Source organism: Panicum virgatum, chromosome 2N, assembly GCF_016808335.1.
Source record: "Panicum virgatum strain AP13 chromosome 2N, P.virgatum_v5, whole genome shotgun sequence".
NCBI classification, from domain to species: Eukaryota; Viridiplantae; Streptophyta; class Magnoliopsida; order Poales; family Poaceae; genus Panicum; species Panicum virgatum.
In genome coordinates this window covers 51,336,200-51,353,075 of record NC_053146.1, presented here as the reverse complement: position 1 = coordinate 51,353,075, position 16,876 = coordinate 51,336,200, and the positions used below count along the sequence as shown (strand labels likewise).

At 53.7% G+C, this 16,876-nt stretch overlaps 1 protein-coding gene across 1 annotated transcript; it reads left to right on the top strand.

Annotated features, from left to right (window-relative positions):
• The first annotated feature begins 207 nt into the window (after positions 1-207).
• Positions 208-8,374, top strand: LOC120661077 (transcription factor TGA2.1-like). Its single transcript, XM_039939766.1, has 11 exons — positions 208-677; positions 1,984-2,099; positions 3,668-3,720; positions 3,870-4,088; positions 4,230-4,274; positions 4,425-4,484; positions 4,630-4,707; positions 4,837-4,927; positions 5,038-5,309; positions 6,563-6,802; positions 7,644-8,374. Exons 1-11 carry the CDS (start codon positions 520-522, stop codon positions 7,818-7,820), a joined length of 1,509 nt encoding a protein of 502 aa, XP_039795700.1. The 5' UTR covers positions 208-519; the 3' UTR covers positions 7,821-8,374.
• Positions 8,375-16,876: the final 8,502 nt, after the last annotated feature.

Below are 16,876 nucleotides of genomic sequence, written 5' to 3'. Positions count from 1 at the left end.
CATCACCTTCCTTCCTGGAAGCCATAGGCACATCTGCACAAAATCCAGCCCAGAGATATATACTATACCGATCATCAACAGCAAGAGAGCTTTAGAGATAGAGAGAGAGAGAGAGAGGAGAGGAGAGGAGAGAGAGAGAGAGAGAGAGAGAGAGAGAGAGAGAGAGAGAGAGAGAGAGTGGGGAGCCGAAGGAAGAGCACTAGAACACAACTACTAGTTAGTGGTTTGCTGTTAGTATTAGATAGCTAGGCTCCAAGGTCCATCACAAATGACTAGCGTCCTAGAAAGATTTGGTCATGAGGTGGTTCGCTAGTGTGGAGGGATAGAGGTGTTGCCTTGGCCGCTAGCCCTCTCCCCCGGGCCCCGGCCCCTAGAGTCAAACCGTATAATTCCTAGGGCCTCACTGCGGCCGCCCCGGCCGGGGATATATACACACGTACGCCGCCTGCGCGCAGGCCGTGTCGGCGTGCGCCTGCGGTCGCCAGTGATCGGTCGACCGGCCGGGCTCCTCTCTCCGCCATGGCGAGCGGCGGCAGCTTGAGGGAGCATCAGCAGCAGCAGGAGATGAACATCTCCTTCGGGATGGTGAACAACCACCACGGCGGCCACCACCACCACCACCAGCCTCCGTCCTCGTCCTCCTCCTCCTCCATGCATGCGGCGGCCGCGAGCTTCATGTAAAGTTCCATTTTTTCTTCCTGCCTGTTGTTGATTTCTTCGATTCCAGCTCCGGTTTGTTTATGTGCTGCTTCTGATGGCTTGTTCTTGAATTCTCCATCGATCGGGTCGATGATCGGTTCCCTTGGGGGGTTGATTTGATCTGGTTGTTGCTCGATCGTGGCTTGTTTGATCTTCTTTCTTTGCTGATTGATCGATTCCTTCGGTTTTGCCCTGGCTTCGAGCTTGCTTTCCGGTCTTTCCTTCTCATGCTTTTCTCTTGGCAAATCTGGTAGCCCGTTTCTAGCTGGCTAGGAAGGGTAGGGTACCGGCCGTCTTGTTGCAGTCTTGCACCGCTGAATTTTGCATGCTAGTGATTTTTTCCTTTGCTTAGCTGATGCAAATAAAGTTTAACTCTTGTGCTTCTGCTTCATGCGCGTGTGCACTGAATTTTGCATTTACTACTTATTGCCTTTAATTTTCACTGATCTTGTTTTTTTTTCCTTTCTGAAATCTTGCAGTTCTTTTGATTCCGCAACAAAACCATATAGCAGCGCTGCCTGCTACATATCCCTTTAAAAAATGATTTTTTTCAACCGGTTTCCCCTTATCTAAAAAAAATCATTTGAGTGCGATTGTTGGAGTATTTCTGATTTTGATATGCCTGACGACCGGATTTGATTCTTGGATTTCTTCTCCTTCCTTCCTTCTCCTAGAGGACAAAAGTGTGGTAGATGGTTACTAAACCAACTATGGATTTAAAAAATCCGGTGCTTTCATTTGTTATTGGTGCCAGATATAGCTTGTTGAATTGCTGTGAATTGATTAACAAATTAATCACTGGCTAGTCTTTCTTTTGAATATTGGATCCAAGTTCACTAATTATTGCATGTTTTTATTAGAAGAAGGACAAGAATATTAATTTACATTGATTAACATATTGTTAGCTTTCTCTCTATCTTTTATTTCCCCTTTCAGTGAGTATAGCTTGCACACATGAAATTTCGAGACTGTACATAGCTAGCCATATTTTTTCTGGGTTGCCAGATAAGTGCTACTAGCTAGAGAAGATTCCATATTATTCTCCTGTTCCCGTCCTGCAGAGGTTGGACCAGGGATAATGACTAGTAGCGCCATGCAGTCACACACACATAGGCCAAGCTTATAGCAGCATGATTTCATGATGATATATGGTGCAGTGGCTTTCAGAGTTTCATCAGTCCTCAAATCCTGTGCAAACGCATCTGCTGCATAAATGTTGTCATCACTAGTAACATGTATATATATTTATATTTATATGTATCTTTCTGTTGCGCACACAAGCAGGAGCGGCGCCAAGGAGGCGTCAGGGGCGTATGACCATCTGGGGGAGCTGGACCAGGCCTTGTTCATGTACCTGGATCACGGCAGCGGCCATGGCGCCACGCACCAAGAGCAAAGGCGTAAGTGTGTACTCCCTCCGTTCCAAATTATAAGTCATTCCAAGAATCTTGGAGAGTCAAATCATTTCAAAATTTGACCAAAATTATAGAGAGAAATACAAAGATTTATGACATTAAATAGGTATACTATAAAAATATAACTAATAAAGAATCTAATGATACTTAATTGGTATCGTCAATGTTATTATGTTGTTGCATAAATTTGGTCAAACTTAAAAAAATTTGACTCTCCAAGATTCTTGGAATGACTTATAATTTGGAACGGAGGGAGTACTACGCATGCGCACATTCAGTAGTTCTCCGACCGGAATTCAACTGCAGTTGCCATGTTTTTGCTTGCCTTTTCTGCTTGCAGGAAGTCAAATGCAACTGATCGTCAGCGGTAGTAACGCTTGTAGACTAGTGCAGTCCTATCAGTTACTAGCAGCTTTTTTTCTTCTAATTTTTGGCTGCATTTAGTGGTGGTAGTAACTAGTAATAGAAACATAGCTAGGCCCAGAAATACATGCGATCGATGGATGGATGGATAGGCGGCGTCGTGGTGTGGACGGGATAGCTAGCTGCAGGGATTCCTCCGATCCGATGCTCTCGTCTCGATCGGTGCAGAGCAGTCAGAGATGCAGTGCAGAAACGCGCATCCTTTTCCGGGGCCGGGCATGTGAGATCAAGAACGGCGATACGGCCGCGGCCGGCCGGCCGGGCTGCAGCAGATTCTCAGGTACCCCATTTGACCAGGATCTGCTGCAAATCTTCAGCGCTTTGGAGGACCAGGCCAGGGAATCGGCGAGAATATACATGCTGCTAGCTCAAAGTCCATGCATGGCGCCAAGAAAGCTTCTCTCTCTAGCTTTTTGCCTTTTTGTTTCTTGCTTCCTCTCCTCCCTCTCTCTTTCTCTCTCTTCTCCCCTCTTCTTCCTCTCTCTCTTCCCCTACCTCCGGCCGGTCGGACTGTGACATGTAACGGACAGGACTGCTCAATGATTTCGCCGCGATCGAGCTGCATGTGCCCGCGGCAGAACAGTACACGCAGAGGGGATGATCGATCTCTTCCAGTACGCCAGTGGCTGGCTAGTGGCCACTGATCTCCCTCTTTCTCTCTCTCTTCTCTCTTATCTCCCATGCATGCCCTTCTCTCTCCGGCTCTCCCCCTCTCCCCTCTAGCAGTACAAGCAGCATCTGTGTACATGCATGCATGTTTGACTCGATCCTATCCACTTCCCTTTCGGTTTCAGTACAAGCACGCCTAAGCTGTGGCTGCTGTGCGAATCCCTGCCGTCCCGTATCTCCAGCTTTCTCGTGCCACTGCCTGTTGTACTGCATACTGGCACTGCCCGGCTCACAGCTAGCGAGTACCGCCATGATTGAGGACTGCAACTCCTGCTTCGTGCTGCATGCAGCGCCCCAGGCCACAGCCTCTCTCAAGCTCTTCTTCAGAGCTCGGTGGATATATATATAGTGTGTGTGTGATATCTGATGAGTACATGCTGCCCCTCTCCTCCTACTCTCCAGCTAGCTACAGACTCTCACCAGGCCATTGCTTTGTTCGCTTGTCTTGTTCATGGATGCAGAGACACTCAACATCTTCCCTTCCCAGCCCATGCATGTGGAGCCATCGCCGAAGGTAAGGCAGCCACACATCTCAGATTTGTTGAGGCACTCATTGTCTTTTCAGATGCTGCAGCAGCTGCATGCCGTCGATATATGATTTCGACTTATTTATTTGGTTGTTTAACTGGCCAATGATCAATCTCTCTGATGCGCGATTGGTAGGGGGAGATTAGTTTAGTCCTGTCCCCGGCGCCGGTGGGATCCAAGCAGCCTAGGTCACCGGACCATCACCATCACCAGCAGGCCGCCATGGAGGAGTTGGCGGGGAGCAGGAGGCTGCAGCAGGAGCACCACCACCTGCAGCACCAACCCTTCCCTGCTGCCGGTGCTGAGCCTGCAGCGGGCGGGATGACCAAGGATGTGAAGCCACTGGCCAATAAGGTGGGTGGTTAACTAGTGCTCCTCCTGAATATGAATTTGGTGGCTTGCTCCATGCGCATTACAAGCTCATTTTCGTTGTGCATGTGGCTGTTAATTTCCCTGGGCTTGCTTAATTTTCCCCCATTTTTTTGGTGATTGTAGAAGGATCACAGGAGGGGCACATCGACATCTGAACGCGATACGAAAGTAATGGATTATGATACTCTCAAGCCTCAGTTCTTAATGAATTATTAGTTAATTATATTGTGGGGACAGACAAAGAGCACTAGTAGTAGTCAACTCTTTTCACTAATTTTGTTTACTGTTTATGCGTCATGCTGCAATTTACACATGCAGACACTGAGAAGGCTGGCCCAGAACAGGGAGGCAGCGAGGAAAAGCAGGTTAAGGAAGAAGGTGAGTGAATTGACAGCTGACTATTGACAACCAACATGGAACAAAAAAATACAAGAAAAAAATCAAAACCATTAACATTGTTCATTTTTTTGCCCATCGTGCCAATTACAATGTGGAATAATTTGACCTCTCTTGGTTGCAACAGGCTTACATCCAGCAGCTGGAGTCCAGCAGGATCAGGCTAGCTCAGCTCGAACAAGAACTTCACACTGCAAGAGCTCAGGTAATGGATAACTGATCGATTTCACCACAGACGAAAAAGATAAAGTTGAAATGGGCACGATGTAGCCACTGATCCTTTTCTGAATCCTGAACTGATCCCTGCACAAATATGTACAAACTAAATCTGCAGGGAGTCTTCTTCCCCAACAGCAGCCTCCTCGCCGACCAAGGCGTCGCCGGCAAAGGCGTCCCCATCGGCGGCATCGACGGCCTCAGCTCAGGTGCGTGCACCAGCTCTCGAACCTCTTTCCATTCCATTGCTAAGTTCGAAGATATTTCTTCTTTTGCTAATTAATTAAGCTATACATCGATCATGGGTTGGATCGATCAGAGGCGGCGATGTTCGACGTGGAGTACGGGCGGTGGCAGGAGGAACACTACCGCCTGATGTACGAGCTGCGGGCGGCGCTGCAGCAGCACCTGCCGGAGGGGGAGCTGCAGATGTACGTGGAGAGCTGCCTGGCGCACCACGACGAGATGATGGGCATCAAGGAGGGCGCCATCAAGGGCGACGTCTTCCACCTCATCTCCGGCGTCTGGAGGAGCCCCGCCGAGCGCTGCTTCCTCTGGCTCGGCGGCTTCCGCCCCTCCGAGGTCATCAAGGTGCGTCGTCGTCCACGGACACGTGTCCCTCCCTTACTCGCTAGCGCTGCATCAGCCACCTCATCTCTCTGCTTGGCCTTCATGACCCCCGCCAGCGTGACTTAACCCTAACCCTAGAGAGAGTCAATAGCTGCATGCCGTCGATCGGTAATTATTTGACGGGCACCGTACCTCTCCATGGCACTTACAGCGACGTCGTCAGCGGGTCATCATCGGTGACGAAAACTATTGCTTCTAGAACTAGAAAGGGAATTATATCCCTGTAAACCCCGTAAGAACTTTGGTATAGCAATTTCAGTCCGTGCAAAATAATAAACCCCCAAAGTGTAAACGTTAGGTTCCTTTTTTCTACTGATGATGATGTCATTAGGAAAATAATAAACCCCCAAAATTCAGCTTTCACCAGCAAGACATAACTAACTTAAGAGAAGCAATATCTTTTTACATGATTGCGATGCATACACATGCACCCCAAAAAAAAATGTCCCACTGCGCGCATTAGAATCGATCGATACCAGTACGTCATGTCAGGCAGCAGCATGCAACAAGCCGTGCAGGAGTTGGTACTTGGTATACATATATATATATATATATATATGTATACCTCGGTAGCAACTACTCCTAGCAAGTAGCCTGAAGCCGAAATCTTCCGATACACGGTGGTTGCCGGAAATGGGCAGGGGCAGCCTCGCCTTCCGCGGCAGCTCTCCATGAAGGCTTCCCGGCCATGGAGATGGGAGGCCGCGCGCAGCCGGCCCGGGCGGGCGGGCGATCTCCGCGGCATTGAAGCGCCGGGAGCCCTCCTCGATCTCTGTCGATCGAGCGCCGCGCCGTGCAGGCATGCTCCGCCACATTCGCGGCGCCTTCCTGCATGCGCGCGGCGCAGACCGAGATGGGCGGCGATCTAGCTACGCGTGAATCCCTCGGGCACATTGAAGACGGAGATGAGAAGCTGCCGCTCTGTCTTTCTCCTACTTGTGGAAATGCATGTGGAGTGTGGAGTGTGGACCTAAGCATAAACTCGATGGTTCAAATTGGAGTTTCCATAATTTGCATACGAATGTGGTTTGCACAGCATACGTTGCCAATTAATTACTCCTATATTCGATCATGCCATCATCGTTCCATCACACCTGCATCATAAGCATGCATGCTCCTGGTCACGTATATGTGAACTGCTGCAAGCATCATCATCATGTGTTATACTTGCTTACTTTGCTTAATGTTTTCACATTGAGTACACATGCATGCAGATGCTGTTGAGCCACGTGGAGCCCCTGACGGAGCAGCAGATCGTGGGCGTGTACGGGCTGCAGCAATCGGCGCTGGAGACGGAGGAGGCGCTGAGCCAGGGCCTGGACGCGCTCTACCAGTCGCTCTCCGACACCGTCGTCTCCGACGCGCTCAGCTGCCCCTCCAACGTCGCCAACTACATGGGCCAGATGGCCGCCGCCATCAACAAGCTCTCCACCCTCGAGGGCTTCGTCAGACAAGTAAGTATACATCCAATCAATGCAGGCACTGCTGCTGCCATCTGCATCCATCGATCGACTAGCAGCTTGTCTTCAGTATCACTCCTCCTCCTAATTAACTCGATCCCTGTCGCTGTAATGGGTTAGTTAGAGCTTCGATAGATCATTAGTTCAAGCAAGGTACATTGGATCGGCTTGGACGGTTCACCTAATTGACTTGAGATCGACAGCGCAGTTGATTAGTCGTCAGACTAATTAAACAAATGGTTTGCATTGGATATGTTAGCACGCACGCCAGGTGCAGGCCGGCAGAGCAGACGCAGGGATTAGGTCCTTCCTAGTTATAACATTACTAAAGCACCCAACTGTCGCCATCCCAGAAATGGAGACCCGGCCAGTATTATTTATATATATAGTGTACGATTTCCCATGGCTAACAGATCGATCGATGCAGACAGTTGTTTGGATGGTAAGACAAAGACAGTGCCAAACCCTTTGCTTGCTCGTCCAGCTTTCCATGTTGGGTGGGCAAACCTTGGTGCCGGCATTGTTTAGGCTGCCTTCACCTGCTCATGGCTGCCACAAACAGAGTTGCGTGCGTGGACTATTGTTATCGATTAGGCTTAGGCCACTGCAAAAATAGTGCTGCCGGCTGATTCTGGTGTGACGATGGCAAAACGTCAGATATATAAGTAGTTAAGTACTGACGATGGCATATATAAATAGATAGATAGATATGATCTGTTCCTAATTTAATTTTTTTTTGTAGCTTGTGTTGTGTCACTTGCGTGTGGTGGTGTCTGTTTTAGTTATATAATCGAGCTTCTGATGAACACGTATGGATGGATGCATGACGATGCAGGCGGAGAGCCTTCGGCAGCAGACGCTGCACCGGCTGCACCAGATCCTGACGACGCGGCAGATGGCGCGGTCGCTACTGGCGGTGTCCGACTACTTCCACCGCCTCCGCACGCTGAGCTCGCTCTGGGTCACCCGCCCCAGGGCGCCGCAGGAGCAGCCGCAGCAGGGCCACAGCTAGTGCCCGCGGCGGCGGCGGCGGCGGCCTTCGTCGACCGCCGGCGGCGGCGGTGACCACCGCCGCAGCGGCGCACGCATGCGTCCATGCATGCGTATATGGGCATGCATGGACGCATGCATGGTGTGCTCGTTCATCGCCAGTGATCTCATCAAGAAGTTAAAAACCCAGCAGATCGAACCAGACCAGCTTGCAGGTAGTAGCTAGTAGTTTTTAGTAGCTGCTTGCTAGGAGGGAGAGAGTGAGGTCGAGGATCGGAATGATCATCATCAACCAAAAGGATGTTAATCTTAGCGACTGTCGTTGGATGCTAGTAGAGCTTAGCTATAGCTATTAGGTGTGATCGATCCGTCGGTCGTCGGCTGCCCATCAGTCGACGCGTCTGATTGATGGTTTTATTAACTAGTAATCTGCTTATGATCGACTTTGGAGATGAGGCGTTTTGATTAACTGCATTGTCGAACTGTTGAACAAACCAACAAGCATGCATGTTGCTTTTGACAACACTGCGCAGCATGTTTGTGTAGCTCGAGAGAATGAGACTTGAGATCATTTATCACTCGGCGATGGATTTTTAATTATTTTCTAGGCTATTAGATCGATCCGTGTTAGTAGCTATACGATGATTTGGCTGCTAACAGTATATATTGTCCCCTTTTCCTCCGCAATCTTAGCTTCGGTGGCATTTATCGCGAGACCAAAACTCTTGAAGAACTTTCCATTTCTTAATTATGTTTGCAAATATAGAAATAAAATTGTAACCACACGATTTTGGATATTCACTTATTTTTTCTAGTTTATACGTATGTAAAGATTGAAATAAAATCACTGCAATACAATTTCGGGTATTGACGATTGAATTTTGTAATTTCTTAGGTACTTATGTCTAGGTGCTTTTCTTCTAGTACTCAAGGTCAAGGATCTTTATCTTTGGCTGTATTGAAGAACAGCTCGTTTATGTAAGGTATATATACTAGGTGTATTATGATTCAGGACGTGTTTGGATTCCAACTAAAAATTAATTCTAGATGATCCAAACAAATAAACTAAACGTGGGCTGAAATTAGCCAAACTTCCAACTAAACTTTAGCTCATTAGCCCTACAAAACACATCTAAGAGGGCTAAGTTCTGATAACAGATTGTAAAATACCAAAAATACTCTACTCAAACGTTATCATCTCGCATCTCGCGTTTAGCACATGGGTACGAGTGACTTTTCTTTGTAATAAAGCTAAAGTTTAGCTCAAATGTCCCAATAAGATAGTGCTAATTTTAGCTGGTTAAAGTTTAAGGGTCCAAAACTTCAGTCACGGTTAAACAGACTCCTGTATGCAACCAATGGCGGATGCAGTCTAGAAAATTAAGTGGACTTGTCCACCTCATCCTTCCTCTTTTTCTTCTTCTCCTCTCTTTTCTTCTTTCTCTCTCTTTTTTTCTTTCTCTCTGTCGGTGTCCTGAACCGGGAGTCCGGATCCCAACTAGTAAATGCTGCGTGTTTCCTCGTCCCAGATGTTGATGCAAGAGGCAACACAGTAACGCACGGGTTTATCCTGGTTCCGGCCTCGGGGCCGTACGTCCAGCAAGGGGGTGTGCGAGGGCACTGTATTATCTTGCACCCGGAGTGCTTGTAGTAGGGGGTACAAGCAAGGCAAGAGAGGGAAGGAGGCTCCCAAGTCTCTGCTAGAAGAGGAGTTAAGCGTGACGAGTAGCGTTGTTGGGGCTAGAAGCGAGTATGTGCTCTGTGAGTGGTGTAATGCCTAGAGAGCCGACCGACCCCCTTAAGGGAAGCCCGCCTCCTCCTTTTATAGACACAAGGAGGGACGGATACAGGTACAGGGGATCGCAGAAGTTGTCGTTTCTCCCCGAGCTGTGGGGATACAACAGTCGAGTACTGTGGGAAGTACACTGTGGGGTATGGCGTCGGGCGTGGTGGTCGTCCTGGGCATCGTCCTTGTCCTCGCGGACATCGCGCCGGCGTCCCGCCAACCCCAGCAGGTGGCGTGGTCATCGCTGTAGGGTGTACTGTCCTCCAGATGTGGCGTCATGGCATTTCGTGGGCTCTGCAGGTCAGGGTGTTGCATATATATGTGCACCAGCGGTAGCAGGGCGCGCGGCGGTCCCGGGCCCCCTGGACGGAGTGCTGGCGTATGCACTAAGGAGGTCCGGGAGTGACGTGGAGGTCCCGGACCCCTCGAGGGGGAGGTCCAAGCCTCCGGCTGCTAGTGCTGGGCACCCCTCTCCGAGGGGACGCGTGGCGACACCGGACCCTTCCCCGAGCAGGAGGCGGGTCCGGGGCCATACGTGTGATGAGGTGGAGTCCGGACGGCCGGAGTTGGCAGAATAGTAACGGGAGCAGTGCCGAGCCCGTCTCATCCCGCGTCGCAGGTTCCAAAATGTTGCCACAATGCCCGGGATGGCGGAGCAGTGACCGGAGTTGGCGGATGGGACTCCGGTCACATCCCCTGTGGGGAATGGTGGCCTGACGCCGTCTGTCTTGGGCGCTGTGTAGGTGTGGTTGGCACTTAATGCCTCCGTACGACGGGCGGGTGAGCGGCAGGGCCGTTTGTCCTTTACGCTGAGGGGTGGCCTCGAGCGAGGCGGAGATGAGGTGCCTGCTCGAGGGTAGGTCCGCTACCTTCGAGCGAGGCGGAGATGATTTGCCCGCTCGAGGGTAGATTCGCTACCCTCGAGCGAGGCGGAGATGCGGGGCGCAGTCGAGGATCTCGATGGGAGCTCTCAAGCGAGGCGGAGATCGCTTCGCGGGTTCGAGGGAGGATGCAAGTGGGCCACATGCTGGGCTTCTTTGAGTCCTTTTTTTCTTCCAGATTGGAAGGAGGCCGTGGGCCTTCGTGGGCCCTGTTGCCTAACGCGTGTTTGCGTTTTTAGGGTGATCTTAGTACCCCCGCGAGGAATATTCTGTCACGATTCGCGAACGGCGCGGAGTCGCGGGTCACGCGAGCGGGTTTTTCGCCGGTTGTGGGCGGCGTGGCCCAGTTCATGCGGTGCGGTGCGGGCGCGCCTTTTCAGGCGTCTACCTCGGGCAGGCGAAGCGGCGTGGGCGGCGGCTGACGGATGGAACAGCGCAACAGTCGCGCCGCGCCCGTTGATTACCGCGCCGTAATTATTGCCAAGTCCGCGCGTGGGAGACTTCGCGGTCGTGGGACCCATCCGTCAGCGACAGCCAAATCTACCGCATTCATTGCGGTAGATTCTGGCCGTGGCGGCGGACCCGTCAGCTGCGGTGAAATAAAGCGAGGAGAAAGGGGTTGTTTTGGGCTCACCTGGCCATTTGCCTTCGCCTCCCCTGCCTTCTTCGCCTCCCCTGCCTTCTAAGCACGTAGCCGAGAGCGAGAGGAAGTAGAGGAAGGAAAGCGAGAGCGCACCTTAAACATCGCAAAGCTTGCCACCCCGCGTCCCCCCTTGGTCTGAATCAATGGCAGATATCCAGGAGCCATTGCCGTGGGGGAGATCCACCGCCACCGAGGCGGTTTTGGAGCGGCTAGTCGAGGACAGGCTGCTCCCGCTGAACCCCAACTCAGGGGCGTCGCGCGTGGATCTCCCCGCGGCTGGAGGAGACGACGCCGATGCGGATGCCGCGTCAGCCATCATGGACGATGCCGACGCAGCTGCCGAGGAGTTCGCCGCGGTGCTTGTCGAGACGCTCGAAGCCGACATCCCCCCGATAGCCGAATTCGACGCTGTCGCAGATCCACGGAGGGGGGATGACAACCTGTAGATAGGCTGGGCCTCGAAGCCCATGTAATAGATTAGTGTTCGTTGTAATCGCACTTTGTAATCGCATCTATGAATATAGAAATTTGTTATCGTTGAAATCGACAATGTGGCCCATCGAGGCCTTGTGCGTTCGAGCCTTCGTTTTCTTTACTTTATTTATGTGTTCTCGTATGCGACTTAGATAGACTTCTGCGAGGAATTTTGCGTTCATAAGCGACATAGGCGTGGGGTGGTGAGGCATAGGCGGCCCCACGACTCGGCCGGCCCCGTACCGTAGTTGCTTATGCCTCGCGTCCGTCTTTTCCAAGTATACGAGAAGCTTAGAGACGAGACGGAAATATTTCGAAAAAAACGTTGGCGATTTTTGGGGACGTTCGGGGGGACATTCGGGGGTTCCCCCTGTAGTAGCCCCCGAGGGAGGTTGGCGTTGCCGAGGGTAAAGCCAAGTGTACCTCAGTGTTCGTGCGCATCCGAGCCCTCGAGGGTCCGGAAGGTTCCCAAAAATAAACAAGTAAAGCCTATTTCTTTATTATTTTGGGAAATCGAAAATGCGAGTACAAACGATGTACAAATAGCTCGGAATTCTAAGGATAGAAGCGACGTAGCTGCTGTATGTTCCAAGCGTTGGTGAGGATTTCGCCTTTGTCGTTCGCCAGCTTGTACGTGCCGGGTTTGAGCACCTCGGCGAATATGTACGGGCCCTCCCATGGCGGTGAGAACTTGTGGCGGCCCCTGCTGTCCTGTCGAAGCCTCAGCACCAAGTACCCTTTGTTGAGGTCTCGGCGCCGGACTCTCTGCGCTTGATATCTTCGTAAAGACTGCTGGTAGCGCGCAGAGTGTAGGAGTGCCACGTCTCGAGCCTCGTCCAGTTGATCCAGCGAGTCTTCGTGAGCTCGCTGGTTCTGCTGCTCTTGGTATGCCTTGAGCCTTGGCGACCCGTACTCTAAGTCCGTGGGGAGTATGGCCTCGGCGCCATAGACGAGGAAGAATGGGGTAAAGCCCGTGGCTCTGCTTGGGGTCGTCCTCAGGCTCCAAATGACCGAGAGTAGCTCCGTGAGCCACCTCCGGCCGAATTTGTTCAACTTATTGAAGATTCTTGGTTTCAGTCCTTGGAGGATCATGCCATTAGCACACTCCACTTGCCCATTCGTCTGTGGGTGTGCCACAGCCGACCAATCCACACGTATGTGGTAGCTGTCGTAGAACGCCAAGAACTTCTTGCCTGTGAACTGGGTGCCGTTGTCAGTGATGATCGAATTCGGGACACCGAACCTGAAGACGATGTCGGTGAAGAATAGAACCGCTTGCTCGGATTTGATCCTGCCGATGAGTCGAGCCTCGATCCATTTGGAGAATTTGTCGACCGCCACCAGCAAGTGGGTGAAACCCCTGGGCGCCTTCTGCAGCGGACCGACGAGGTCCAGTCCCCACACAGCGAAAGGCCATGTGATGGGGATGGTCTGCAGAACGTGCGCGGGGAGGTGCGTTTTTCGAGCGTAAAATTGGCAACCCTCGTAGGTCCGCACGACGTCGGTGGCATCGGCAACTGCGGTGGGCCAGTAAAAACCTTGCCGAAACGCGTTACCCACGAGGGTACGTGGCGCGGCATGGTGGCCGCAGACGCCAGCGTGGATGTCGCGGATCAGCTCCTTGCCCTCGGGGATGGGGATGCATCGCTGCGAGACTACCGAGGGACTGCGCTTGTATAGCTCGTTGTCGATTAGGACGAAAGACTTGGCCCGCCTAGCGAGGCGCCGCGCCTGAGCGCGGTTCGAGGGTAGGACCCCTCAAATCATCCAGTCAAGGTACTGGGCGCGCCAATCTTGCGAGGTGGGGGCTTCGTCAATCTCCATTGCTTCAGCCTCGTCCGCGGAGGTCCCGAAGTCAGTGTCCATGGGCTCGACCTCGTCCGCCGGGGGGTTCCCGCCGGAAGGCCCGGTGGACGAGGGGCCTGGCTCTGTCGGATCCTTGAATTCAACGGAGGGCTTGGTGATGTCGCGAGCGAAGATGTTCGAGGGGACGGTGGTCCGCCCCGACGCGATCTTGGCTAGTTCGTCAGTGTCCTCGTTGTACTTGCGCGGGACATAATTGAGTTCTAGGCCATCGAATTTGTCTTCGAGGCGGCGCACTGCTTTGCAGTATGCCTCCATCTTCGGGTCGTGGCAGCAAGACTCCTTCACCACTTGGTCGATGACGAGTTGAGAGTCACCGCGCATGTCGAGGCGTTTGACGCCGAGCTCGATAGCGATGCAGAGGCCACTGAGGAGGCTTCTTAAGCATGTCGTCAAACAGGCCACCACCGCCTCGAGGGGGGCCTCGAGGTCCTTTGCGGTCCGGGGCGGCAGCGATGCCTCCTCGGAGTCCTCTGTCTGCCCCGATCCGCGCTGGTTCGGTGGGACCGGCTTTTTTCCCTTCCTCCCCCGCTTCTGTTTCTTGGCGGGGGCGTTGGGATTGGCATTGCTGCCCTCCGCGGGCGCATCTTCCCTTTGCGCTTGTTCGGGTTATCGTCGAAAATGGCACCAACAGCCTCCTCGCCGGCGGCGTAGTTGGTGGCGGCGTCGAACAACTCGTTGGTGTTGGCGGGTCGGCTTCTCGCAAGCTCGTGCACCAGGTTCCTGCACGTCGTACCCTCGAGGAAGGCGTTGATGACCTCGATGTGGGTGACGCTGGGGAGCTCGGTCCATTGCTTGGAGAAGCGCCGCACGTAGTCGCGCAGGGACTCGTTGGGCTTCTGGCGACACCCTTTGAGGTCCCAGGAGTTCCCAGGGCGCACGTATGTGCATTGGAAATTGCCCACGAATATCTTGACTAAGTCGGCCCAGTTGTGGATCTGGTCCGCGGGCAAGTACTCGAGCCACGTTCGTGTGGCATTAGCAAGGTGAAGAGGAAGGTTGCGGATGATGACCGCGTCGTCTGTTGCACCGCCCAGCTGGAATGCTAGGCGATAGTCATTGAGCTAGACCGTAGGATCTGTCTCGCCCGAGTACTTGACGAGGGTGGTGGGCTGTCGAAAGCGCGGGGGAAAAGATGCAGTACGAATCTCCCGGAAGAACACCAGGGTGCCCGGAGGCTCCGGTGACTCGCCCCTGTCATGCTCGGGGTCGAAACGTCCACCCCGTCGAGGGGTGTATTTCCTGCCGCCGACGATGTAGCGGGCGTCGTCGGCGGCGGCGTGCCCACGTGTGTCGTGGAGTCACTCCTTTACGGGAGTCTTTCCTATGCGGTCGTGCACCGAGGGTGCCTTCGCATCGGGTGCTATGACTGCCTTGCCCTTCTCTACCGGTGGAGTGTGCACCGAAGCCTCGTGGTCCTGGCGTGCAGTCCCATCGGGCTGCTCCGGGGATTTCGAGCGCATACGAGACGCAGAGCTCTCGGCCTGCTGCAAGGCAGCTTTCTCGATGAGCGCTTGTGCCTCGCGGCGCAGGTTGCGACCCGAAGGCGTCGACGGCTCGGGCATGGCTTGAAGTAGGTAGGCCGCAGCGACGAGTTTTTCGCCGGCCGTCTTCAGTTCCGGAGGTTTGTCGACGTTGTCGTCGGCCAGGATACGCTCCCGGGCAACGCGCGCCGCCGCCTGGGCATGTGCACCACGCGCGGTGCGCTGCTGCTCGAGTGCCGTGCGCAGCTCCTGTGTCTGTTGACGTTGCTCGTCGAGCTTGGCTTGAAGCTCTTTGAGCGGTGCCAGCTGTGCTTGTCGCACCGCTGAGCTTGACGAAGAAGAAGGGGCCGCAGGCGGCACCACTGGTTGGTTCACCTGTGCGTCCGCCCCGCCGTCCCCGTCGTCTCCCGGGGCGTTGTCGTTTTGCTCATCCACAAGATCGGCCATGAAGCACTCCCGAGTGGGATTGTACTCCCTCTCACTGGAGTCCTCAGAGCAGGTGAGGCAATAAGCCGTCGCGAGCTGGAACGAGCGAAAAGCGTCGGGGTCGCGGACCCCGGAGTAGTCCTCGGCCTCCTCGGCCGTGAAGTTGTTCATGAAGAAGTTGATGTCGTCGGCGATCGAACTCGCCGTTTCGGGGTAGGATTCATCAAGAGACGACGCGATGAGGTTGCGGATCAACATAAGATGATGACCCGGCAGATCCTCATACTCGGTGAAGTTAGTGCTGATTGAAGAAGCGTAGGTGGCAGCGTTGCGCATCCCGAAGGGAAAGGGCGACGGCGAGGTCGAGCCCCCCCTGGGAGGCACTGGTGCTGCAGCAGATGATGATGCCGGTGCAGATGACGCCGAGGATCGTGATGACAAAGCGATGGCCCCGTTGGCCGCGATGCTGAGTTGCGACATGCTAGCCTCAACCCACGTGGGGGAGCTGTGGCGTGCCGCACGGCGCCGCTCCACGCGTGCTTGTCGCGAATGCTGGCCCGAGCGCCTGTTTGCGCCGGGCTGGTGAAGTCGGAGCGACGGGGTTGCATCTGGGCGAGAGGAGATCTATGAGGTAACCATTGTCGGTTGCTCTGAACTCGAGACTCCCGAACCAGATCACGTATCCCGCGTCGCAGTAACGGGAGTTGGCAAAATAGTAACGGGAGCAGTGCCGAGCCCGTCTCGTCCCGCGTCGCAGGTTCCATAATGTTGCCACAGCGCTCGGGATGGCAGAGCAGTGACCGAAGTTGGCAGATGAGACTCTGGTCACAGCCACTATGGGGAATGGCGGCCTGACGCCGTCTGTCCTGGGCGCTGTGTAGGAGTGGTTGGCACTTAATGCCTCCGTACGACGGGCGGGTGAGCGGCAGGGCCGTTTGTCCTTTACGCCGAGGGGTGGCCTCGAGCGAGGCGGAGTTGGCAGATGGGACTCCGGTCACAGCCACTATGGGGAATGGTGGCCTGACGCCGTCTGTCCTGGGCGCTGTGTAGGTGTGGTTGGCACTTAATGCCTCCGTACGACGGGCGGGTGAGCGGCAGGGCCGTTTGTCCTTTACGCTGAGGGGTGGCCTCGAGCGAGGCGGAGATGAGGTGCCTGCTCGAGGGTAGGTCTGCTACCTTCGAGCGAGGCGGAGATGATTTGCCCGCTCGAGGGTAGATTCGCTACCCTCGAGCGAGGCGGAGATGCGGGGCGCAGTCGAGGGTCTCGATGGGAGCTCTCAAGCGAGGCGGAGATCGCTTCGCGGGTTCGAGGGAGGATGCAAGTGGGCCACATGCTGGGCTTCTTTGAGTCCTTTTTTTCTTCCAGATTGGAAGGAGGCCGTGGGCCTTCGTGGGCCCTGTTGCCTAACGCGTGTTTGCGTTTTTAGGGTGATCTTAGTACCCCGATTAGGGTGTCCCTAATTGTAGTACCCGACATTCTCCTTGATTCATATAAAAAAATTCCCGAGGGGTTTAGGAGGG